The 12,029-nt window shown below is 36.7% G+C and overlaps 1 protein-coding gene across 3 annotated transcripts in view; it reads right to left on the reverse strand.

Annotated features, from left to right (window-relative positions):
- LOC128689058 (protein OS-9) overlaps positions 1-12,029 on the reverse strand; it is a 162,888-nt gene that overhangs the window by 102,370 nt on the left and 48,489 nt on the right. For all 3 annotated transcript variants that reach the window (XM_070087110.1, XM_070087108.1, XM_070087109.1), the window contains one exon: positions 3,344-3,478. In XM_070087110.1, the coding sequence (XP_069943211.1) occupies positions 3,344-3,478 (135 nt within the window). The remainder of the gene's footprint in view (positions 1-3,343; positions 3,479-12,029) is intronic.

Here is a 12,029-nt window from a genome sequence, read left to right on the forward strand (position 1 = left end):
TTTCGCTAGAACTCCATTTTGTCAATGGTCCAAGTCGGACCGAAACGTCGTCGTAAGCTTCTCTCTTTTATGTGCGGGTTATTTGTGTATCGTTCCAGTCACGGTATTGTGCCTTTTTGTTATTTATTTATCCATTTTGTCTATCGAATGAGTACAAGAAACCACCCATTTACCAATTTCAAGTATCCAACAACGTGGTCAGAATTTTGCAATTTTGCCAATTTCATACAAATTTCAAAAGATGTCAATTTCCAAAAAGGGTCCAGAATAAACAAGACAGACATTCCTAGCACTAAAATAACATTTCCTCTGTTCATTACTCATGTCCCCAATCCTCTGCTAAATTTCATTTGCTTTCCACTTTGAGTTTTTATTCTCACAAAAAATATGAGATTTATGTTACGCAGACTACTGCATTCGTGTAGAAATGATATAAATAACATCACTACACTTGTGAAAGAATATTAGACTCACCAGTTGATGTGTATTGGACGCGTGGCATGATTTGTTTACCTCTGAACTTTGGCAAAAATCGAACATTTCTGCTACTTTGAGCTCAATTTCAAGGTACTTTTCATTGTAAAACCAATCAAAATCATCTCAACTTTTATAATATGTTTTCCATTCTATAAAATGAGACCAAGAAAATAGAATACAACCATAAATAGCATACGAAAATACACTGCAAAGTCGCTGTTTTAACCCTTTCAGGGTCCACAGGCCCTCTCCGAGACTTGTTCTCAGGGTCCCCAAATTTAAAAAAAAAAAAAAAAAATTCTTATGAAAAGATAGAGAATCTTTTTCCAATCATAATGACACCAAAGTATGAAATTTGATGGGAAACTTACAGAATTATGCTCTCGCGAAGTTAGTGGTCTCGACGATGTTTACGCATCGGCGATTTTACCCACTTTGAGCCCTATTTTCGGTCAATTCCTATGTACTAGTTGACAAAAATCATAACTATTTTGCAAGAACTCCATTTTTTCTATCGAATGAGTACAAGAAACCACCCATTTACAGATTTCAACTATCCAATACAGTGGTCAGAATTTAGCAATTCTGCCAATTTCACACAAATTTCAAAAGATGCCAATTTCCGAATAGGGTCCAGAATAAACAAGAAAGGAATTCCTGGCACTAAAGCAACAAGTTCTCTGTTCTTTAGTCACATCCCCAGGCCCCTCTTATATTTCTTTGGCTTCCCACTTTGAATTTTTATTCTTACAAGAAATAGAAGATTTACTGTTATGCAGACAGCATTAGTGTAGAAATGGTATAAATAATATCAGCGCACTTGTGAAAGAATATCAGACTCACCAGCTGACGTGTATTGGACGCTTGGCATGATTTGTTTACTTTTGAACTTTGGTAAAAATCGAACATTTCTGCTACTTTGAGCTCGATTTGAAGGTACTTTTCATTGTAAAACCAGTCAAAATCATCTCAATTTCTGTAATATGTCTTCCATTCTATAAAATGAGACCAAGAAAACTAGAATACAACAATAAATACCATACGAAAATACAGTGCAAAGTCGCTGTTTTAATCCAAAAACAGTTTTTTTTTCTCATTACGCACCGTGTGCTGCAGGATTTTTTTTATACTGCGCACACTGACCACATAGACCCATTCTTTCATATGTAGGCCTACCAGCTTTCTCTCACTCGATTTGAGGGCACTAGAATTTAGGCGTACTAGTACGTCAAAAACCCTGGGGCGTAAGCCGTACTAGTATGGCCGAAACCCTGAAAGGGTTAATTACTATATCTTGTATCTGCCAAGCAGTCATGACACCCAGTAGCTATACCAGTGTTACTGAAAGTGGCATGAAGAGAAATAAGCACTTAAATCTTACAATTAACAAAGAAACAAAGATACGTATTAGACAAGAGAGATAACCTATGGTGTAATGAAGTGTTACTTTGTACACATAAAATGAGGTGAGCATAAGTTTGTGTGACTGACTGACTGACTTACTGACTTGAATGATTAGCTTACTGTCTTGACTGAATAACTTACTTGACTTACTGACTTGACTGAATAACTGATTTACTGGCTGACTTGACTGACTGAATGGCTTGACTGACTGAATGGCTTGACTGACTGAATGACTTGACTGACTTACTGAATGACTTGACTGACTTACTGAATGACTTGACTGACTGACTTGACTGAACAACTTACTGACTTGACTGACTGACTTAAAGTTAGACACTCCAGTACAACCATCGACTTCAGTACCAGAACCTCTACCATCCACCTCAACCCAGTAGGACCACAGCATAACTCTCCACTCTCTTAATCATTCACAAACACCAGCACCCACAATTTAAGGTAAGAAATATTATTATTTCTGTTATATTCAGTCTTAAGCAGTAAAAACAACACCATAATACATCACAACAATGAACTACAATTACATATTCACTTTTATTTGTTAAGAGATGGAGGATTAAAAAAGTTGCTTGGCTTTTTTTGGGGCTCTCAGGAACGTATCCCTATTTTCCCCTAAGTTCTTCAGTTCATCTAACACAGTTTTACTTAGCACGGCATTTTCAGGAACGTAACTACCGTCTTAAATGATGGTCTACTGTACTTAAGTCTAGACAGGTGAAAAGTAGTGGTTACCAATGTTTTGCTGATGGTGGTGCCAACTACTGGCAGCCATTTGAAGTTTCTCCTTACTGTTACCATTATTATTATTATTATTATTATTATTATATTGTATTATAATAATAATATTATTATTAGTATGTACGAGGTGAGGGGCTCTTGATCTAGGGAATTGTATCTGTGTTTCAGTTCCCTAAATTAAGCCAGAATACCTTCCATCTCCTCCCCCCACAAGTGCTTCCTGATTACAATAATAATAATAAAAATATGTATAATAATGTATGAAAGAGGGGAAGGTACCTAGGGATTGGCAGAGAGCATGTATAGTCCCTTTATATAAAGGGAAGGGGGCCAAAAGAGACTGTAAAAATTATAGAGGAATAAGTTTACTGAGTATACCAGGAAAAGTGTACGGTAGGGTTATAATTGAAAGAATTAGAGGTAAGACAGAATGTAGGATTGCGGACGAGCAAGGAGGTTTCAGAGTGGGTAGGGGATGTGTAGATCAAGTGTTTACATTGAGGCATATAATGAGTGAATATATTTATTATAGGAAGTCTAAATAACTGAAACATGGCTACATTAGTGAAATGCTGTATAACAGTTATGAGGTGAATTTTTTTATACAGAACTATAATGTACAATAAAAAACAGGAAAAAAAAATGTGGTAATGTAGAAAAGAATTTTACGATGAAAGTATTTGATTAAGAGCAAATCATAATGTACCTTACTTAGAAGCTTCTTTGTCCATTCCCTAACCTCTTGCTCCAAGTGCTTAAAATGTCCATCTTTGATATTGTCAACCATTTGTTGAAGTTCTTCAATTTTATCCTTTTCTCCTTTCCTTCCACCATCTGTTTCCTGTAAATATAAAGCATTTTAATTAAAAAGTATGTACACCTACCATCCGACTTACGACCTGCTCAACATATGACCACTCAACTTACGACCGTGTTTTTTATGCCAAATTTCTGGAAAATAAACAACTATTTGTGTTGTACACAGTGTTTATACTAAACCTTACAGTATAAAATACAGTACTAACAACATAAAAAGTAAAGTAAAACATGAAATACCAAAATTAAACAATAAAATAGTCATTACAAAAATGTGATGTTGATATTCAGTAGCAAAGTTCGACTTGCGTCCATTTCGACTTACGACTGGTTTCTCGGAACCAAACTCGCTCGTAAGTCAGATGGTACCTGTAATTTTCTCATCCTTTAATCAGGGCTGGATTTAGACCTTGGGGGGCCCGGGACACTTTAGGTTTGAGGGGCCCTCAACATGGAAATTAAACTGAATTACAAATAAGAAATGAACTAAATAGCATGATAAACAGAAGTTTTCAAAAAAAGTATATTAGGTTTCGAAGATGATGTCTGATTTTATTCTTCTCAATTTTACTGACTTTAACAATAACTTTGACTATAATTTTCAGTTTGTAATACATTCCATTTACACTATATAATAATTACTGATGAGCATTTATTTATATCTTTGGTGTCACGCTTTCGGTATCTACATACAGTGGAACCTCAGGTTATGAATTTAATTCGTTCCGTGGACTTGTTTGTATGCTGGGTCAATTTTCCTCATTTAAATGAATTGAAATGCAATTAATTCATTCCAGCTGAATTCCTGCTCTCAGGAGGCATGATAAAATAACCCTAATATCAACTCTGTCTTATTTATCTGTCACAATTCATCTAATATGACATAATAAACAATATAAATAACACAGAAACCTGATATACACTCTAGAATGAATAGAATATGTCATTACACGGACGGCAGAGGGAGGAGGATTGTGGTCGGGAGTGGTCACGCATTCTCGCTATGAAAACGTCAGAGGTGTTATAAGAGAAAACGGAGTTTGTGAGGCTAACTGAATTAGATATGGTGTACATACGATATTTACATATCTTGGAGAAGAAATGCAGAACGGCATATCCTGTTAGGAGTTCACACTTTTCTTAAGAACTGCTATGTACAATTTTTATGTTTATCTCACTACACTACATATCTCCTGTAAGCTGTTTCTCTGCCAACCATGTCAACAGCAGCTTTACCATCTTTTACTTAACAGAGGTCCACTGCTTATAAATTATGGTAATGCCCTTTGCTGGCACTATAGCCTTTATAGACTCCTGCTTTAGTATTGTACATACAGTAGATTATTATTATTATTATTATTATTATTATTATTATTATAATCATGGGGAAGCACTAAACCCATAGGTACATATAGTAGAGGCAATACCCTTGTACTCAACTTGCCAAGTCCTCAACCCTCGTACCTAGTCTGTGCTTATTAATCATTTCTTTCTTTAATTCCATGAAAATCATCCTCTTTTTCTTCTCGGCACTGTCCTTTGCACTTGCTTCCTTAGGACCCATGGTTAGAAAAAAGAAATCTGGTAAATTAACTGCACAAAACAAAGAAATCATGAAAATTCCTTATGGAGGATAGTCCCGTAAGCACATGTGCACTAATGACCATTGTGGTGGTGTTGTCAAACTAAATTATACGCAGTACGTTCATAGTACAGTGGAACCTCAAATTTCGAGCTTAATCCATTCCAGGAGCTAGTTCTAAATTCAAAAAGTTTGAAAGGCGAAGCAATATTTCCCATAAAAAATAATGGAAATACAATTAATCCACTCCAGAAACCCAAAAATATTCACAAAAAAATACATTTTACAGATAGTATTACATTATAGTTTTACATACACACAACAAATACAGTGTACAATTATTAATAAATTTAAATAAACATATAAAATAACATTTTTACTTACCTTTATTGAAGATTGGTGATAGCATCTGGAAGATAGGGAGGAGGAGAGAGGGAGTTGGGGTTAGTGTTTGGCAGGGAAATCCCCTCCATAAAGACTTCAGGTATCAAAGCTCTCTCTGGGGTTACTTCCCTTCTCTGTCTTTAAATGCCACTAGGACCAGCTTGAGTCACTGGACCCCTGTCTCACAAAATAACTGTCCACAATTCTCTGTTTCTGGCACCTCTTTAAGATTTCCCTAAAATGGGACATGGTTCTGTCACTGAACTTGTTGCAAAGATGGCTTGTTTCAACTTGCTCAGGGTGGTACTTCTCCACAAACATTTGGACATCATTCCACTTCTGTATTATTTCCTTCTTCACATCTATGGTGGTTCTCACTTTCTTTACCACAGGGGTATCGCTTGCAAGTTTCTTTGGGCCCATGGTAGCTTATTTCACAGTCCCACAAGCACTAAACACAATGAATTACAGTAATTGTGAAATGTTTGAATGAGACTGCAGGTTAGAGTTCATTCAAGCATCAACAAAGCCAGACTGGCTCACGGCACCTGCGCAGGGAAACGGACAGAGCAGGCTGGTGGACAGGTCCGGTACCCAGCAGTTCGAAAACAGGGGCGAGTTCGATAATAGGGACAATGTTGGTTCGAAAAAAACGGTCGATTTTCAAAGTTCTATAAGTGATATGTTCGAAATTTGAGATTCCACTGTGTTATTATATTATTGTACTATTATGTATCATTATATTGTATTATTATTATTATATAATATTTTATTATATATGTAATTATGTATTATCATTATTACGTATTAGTACATAAGTATTATAATAATAATTAATTATTATTATTATTATTATTAATTTAGAGAACTGGAGCACAGATCCAATTCCCTAGATCAAGAGCTCTTCACCATATACGTACTTACTACTACTAATAATAATAATGGTAATCATTATTATTATAACAATAATAATAATACAATATAATAGTATTAATATATAGGTAGTAGGTTAGTAGACAGCAACCACCCAGGGAGGTACTACCGTCCTGCCAAGCGAGTGCAAAATGGAAACCTGTAATTGTTTTACAGGATTTATTTATTTATTTAATGTCTTTGCAAACAGTACACTGAGATTGTGTATATACAATAGTGGGTTGCAATGCAAAGAGAGCCTCTATCATGCCTAGGCATTATGGGCCAACTTAACAATAATGGCTTACATTCTACTTAATACTAAGTAGTAGTATATCATAGTTGGACAGTAGGAAAGTAATGGATGGTAGGATTGCTGGTGTCTTTTTTCTGTCTCATAAACATGCAAGATTTCAGGTACGTCTTGCTACTTCTACAGTGGAACCTCTACTTGCGAGCGTGTCCACGTGCGAGTTTTTCCAAATACGAGCAGTCGATGGGTCAATATTTTGCTTCCGTACGCGAGCAAAATTTCCACAAGTGAGCAGACCTCAAGGCAGGTTCCTTGACACTGGTGAAGGGCTCTTGCTCTTGATCTCGGGAACTGTATCTCATTTGTTTGTTGGACTACCTTACTGAAACTTGGGCAATGTATGATGGAAAGATGCTTCTTAACATACACCAAAAATGAAAGAAATCTAAGAATAAATAATGGAATTCACTTCTCAGCAATTAGCCACCCCTTAGTGGTAATTTCAAATAGTTTTTTTATCTCAATTGAAAGAATGGAAGATACATTACAGAAATAGATATAATTTTGATTGCTTTCACGATGAAAAGCACCTTGAAATAGAGCTCAACCTAGGAGAAATGGTCCATTGCTTGGCTGTTTCAGAGTAAACAAATGATGTCACTGTCCATTCCAATATGCAGTCGTGAATGGGTTGACATTATTTATACATTCATTGCAATAAGGAATAACAGTAAATCTTATATTTTTTGTGTGAATAAAAATTACAAATTATTTATACATGTATAATAACAAAGGTCCTCCATCACAAATCTGGCATCATTGGGACCTGTAGTGTGCCGGATTACTGAGTTTGCCGAATAACATAGTGGTTAGGTTAGAATATACTTAATAAAATTAACCAACTTGACTTACACAGTTCATTGAACATCGGCAAAAATCGAACATTTCCGCTACTTTGAGCTCAATTTCAAGGTACTTTTCGTCATGAAAACAATCAAAATCATGTCTATTTCTGTAATATATCTTCCATTCTATCAAATGAGTCCAAAAAATGAGAATACAACCATAAAAACAATATAAAAATATACTGCAAAGAGGCAGCTAATGGCTGAGAAGTGAACTCCCTTATTTATCGTCCGTCTTTTTCATTTTTGTTGTACGTTAAGAAGCATCTTTCCATCATACATTGCCCAAGTTTCAATGAGATAGCCCAACAAGCAACCAAGAAAAAAAAATATTTACCAAAAATCATATATGGCAAGCCCAAGCCAGGTACTGGAAATAAGTCACTTTGTCTGACTTTTCTGGGTTATCCCAGGTTCACTATACATACGCTGCTATGTATGATAATCTATGTAACTGTATTTGTGTATACCTGAATAAACTTATTTACTTCTAGTCTGTCAACTGAGTACAAGAAACCGCCCATTCACTTATTTCAACTACCCAATAAAGTGGTCAGAAATTGTCAATTTGGCTGATTTCACACAAATTTCAACAGATGCCAATTTCAAAATAGGGTCCAGAATAAACAATGCAGATATTCCTGGCACTAAAATAACATTTTCTCTGTTCATTAGTCACGGCTACAGGCCCCTCTTACATTACTCTTGCTTACCATTTGGAATTTTTATTCACAAAAAATAGAAGATTTACTGTTATGCAGACTGCTGCATTATTGTAATAATCGTATAAATAATGTAAATCCGTTCTTGACTCCGTACTGGAATTTAGACTGGCAGGCGGACAGGTATTGGACGGTGACGTCATTTGTTTACTCTTGAGCTTCGCTAAAGAAGAGAACATTTTCGCTACTGTGAGCGCAATTTCAAGGTACTTTTCGTCATGAAAGCAATCAAAATCATATCTATTTCCGTAATATATCTTTCATTCTATCAAATGAGACCGGAAAAGTGAGAATATAACCATAACAACCATACAAAAATATACCGCTAAGCGGCCGCTAATGGCTGAGAAGTGAACTCCGCTATTTATGGTCTGATTTCCTTCATTTTTGGTTTATGTGAAGAAGTATCTTTCCATCATACATTGTCCAAGTTTGAATAAGATAACCCAACAAACAACTGAGAAAATAATAATAATAATAATATAATAATAATAATAGTAATATCTTTATTTACTACACGTACATGTACAAGGTATACAGGCCTAGCTGACATCAGTAAGTAAGTTTATTCAGGTATACACAAATACAGTTACATAGAATTATCATACATAGCAGCATATGTGTAGAGAACCTAGGATAACCCAAAAAAGTCAGACAGAGTGACTTATTTCCATTGGGGTCCTTTTACCTTATTATTATAATATAAATGTTATAATATTTTCTTATTATTCTATAATGAAGATAACATCTTATTATCATACTAAAAAGACTATCTACTACAAGAGGGTCATTAAGACTATCTACAATACGAGTGACATACTACTGTATAGAAAGGCGCTTGTTATGCTGAGTACTTCAAGAAAATTAGGTCAGTGTCCCAGGATAACACCCACACTAGTCGATTAACACCCAGGTACCCATTTACTGATGGGTAAACATAGAAAACAGGTGTAAAGAAACACGCCTAATGTTTCTACCCTGGCTGGGAATCGAATATTTACCAAAAATCATATATGGCTAATCCAAGCCAGGTACTAAAAATAAGCCACATTGACTTTTTTTGGGTTATCCTAGGTTCTCTACACATGCTGCTATGTGTGATAATCTATAGAAAGAAAATAACTTTTTTGTTTCATGTTTATGGTGGAGTACGAGTGTATGTCATAGTTAGCCCTGTGCTATACTCCGTTTTCTCTAATATAAGCCACCAAGACAAGGATAGGAGAATGGTATTTGTTTACCATATCCTCTTCATAACTCTGTCAAACTGCTCGGTGTTATGCCAACATTATTCATTCTGGAGTATTTACCATGTTTTATGTTATTTATATTGTTTCTTATGTCATATTAGATCAATTGTGATAGGCAAATAAGCTGTAGTGTTGATATTAGCGTAATAATAAAGCATATTCTCCTGCTTCATGAGACTGAGCTCATGGCAACCGACAGTGGCTTCAAAGCCACCTTATCTTTAATGGATAATGTATTGTGTCGGTGCTTTACATAATGAGAAGCATTTCCTTTATTCGCTGGAACCATGGCTAGGGCTAAAAGTAAGCAGGGTAAAACAATAAATGGAGAAAAAGAAATTGGAATGACTTATGCAGCAAGCAGTGCCACCAAATAGTACCAGCAGGTTGGTGTGGCGACCCTGGAAATTTGAAATTATGCTAGCCAAAATTAGTGCCGAATAACTGAAGGAACCGAATAACTGATTGCCGGATTTGTGATGGCGGACCTGTATATATATATACTGTATATATTTTTTTTAACAAGTCGGCCGTCTCCCACCGAGGCAGGGTGACCCAAAAAGAAAGAAAATCCCCAAAAAGAAAATACTTTCATCATCATTCAACACTTTCACCTCACTCACACATAATCACTGTTTTTGCAGAGGTGCTCACAACACAACAGTTTAGCAGCATATACGTATAAAGATACACAACATATCCTTCCAAACTGCTAATATCCCGAAACCCCTCCTTTAGAGTGCAGGCATTGTACTTCCCATTTCCAGGACTCAAGTCTGGCTATGTAAAAATAACAGGTTTCCCTGAATCCCTTCACTAAATATTACCCTGCTCACTCTCCAACAGATCGCCAGGTCCCAAACACCATTCGTCTCCATTCACTCCTATCAAACACGCTCATGCACGCCTGCTGGAAGTCCAAGCCCCTCGCCCACAAAACGTTCCTTACCCCTTCCTTCCAACCTTTTCGAGGACGACCCCTACCCCACCTTCCTTCTACAGATTTAAATGCTCTCCATGTCATTCTACTTTGATCCATTCTCTCTAAATGACCAAACCACCTCAACAACCCCTCTTCAGCCCTCTGACTAATACTTTTATTAACTCCACACCTTCTCCTAATTTCCACACTCCGAATTTTCTGCACAATATTTACACCACACATTGCTCTTAGACAGGACATCTCCACTGCCTCCAACCGCCTCCTCGCTGCTGCATTCACAACCCAAGCTTCACACCCATATAAGAGTTTTGGTACTACTATACTTTCATACATTCCCTTCTTTACCTCCATAGACAACGTTTTTTGACTCCACATATACCTCAACGCACCACTCAGCTTTTTTCCCTCATCAATTCTATGATTAACTTCATCCTTCATAAATCCATCCGCCGACACGTCAACTCCCAAGTATCTGAAAACATTCACTTCTTCCATACTCCTCCTCCCCAATTTGATATCCAATTTTTCTTTATCTAAATCATTTGATACCCTCATCACCTTACTCTTTTCTATGTTCACTTTCAACTTTTTACCTTTACACACACTCCCAAACTCATTCACTAACCTTTGCAATTTTTCTTTATAATCTCCCATAAGCACAGTATCATCAGCAAAAAGTAACTGTCAACTCCCACTTTGTATTTGATTCCCCATAATTTAATCCCACCCCTATCCCGAACACCCTAGCATTTACTTCTTTTACAACCCCATCTATAAATATATTAAACAACCATGGTGACATTACACATCCCTGTCTAAGACCTACGTTTACCGGGAAGTAGTCTCCCTCTCTTCTGCACACCCTAACCTGAGCCTCACTATCCTCATAAAAACTCTTTACAGCATTTAGCAACTTACCACCTATTCCATATACTTGCAACATCTGCCACAGTGCTTGAGAGTCACTGGACCTCTGTCGCACAACATAACTGGCAGCCTCACCATGCCTAATCACACTATGTATGCCACTACGATTCTTAAATCTTTCAAACCAACCTTTGCTGGCCTTAAATTCACTCACATCACCACTAGTTGCAGGCAATTTTTTTACCAAATTGTCATGCAACTGCCTAGCCTTTTCACAAATGATTGCTTGAGAGATGCTATCTCCTGCTATCTGTTTTTCATTTATCCACACCAATAACAGTCTCTCAACATTTTCTAACACTTGCGGTCGCTGTTTCATAATCACAGTTGCACCTTTTGCAAGAACAGCTTCCTTGATAGCCGTTTTCTTGCTCACTATAGTAGAGATGGTTGATTGGGGTTTACTATACAACCTGACCAGCTCCGACACACGCACTCCACTTTCGTACTTTGCAATTATCTCTTTCTTCATTTCAACAGTCATTAGCACCCTTGGTCTCGAAGGGTTGGCACTGGGAGCTTCCTTGGGGCCCATGGTGACTTATTTTGCAAAAACAGGCACCAAAAACAGTGATAATATGGATAATATGGAATGTACCCAATGTATCCTTAGATGCGCGCACACTGGCTGGCTTGTAAACACTGGCACACACGGGGCAGTTCAGGCCACACATGGACACGTCTCGTACGAACCACAT

The sequence above is a fragment of the Cherax quadricarinatus genome, chromosome 21, assembly GCF_038502225.1.
Source record: "Cherax quadricarinatus isolate ZL_2023a chromosome 21, ASM3850222v1, whole genome shotgun sequence".
NCBI classification, from domain to species: domain Eukaryota; kingdom Metazoa; phylum Arthropoda; class Malacostraca; order Decapoda; family Parastacidae; genus Cherax; species Cherax quadricarinatus.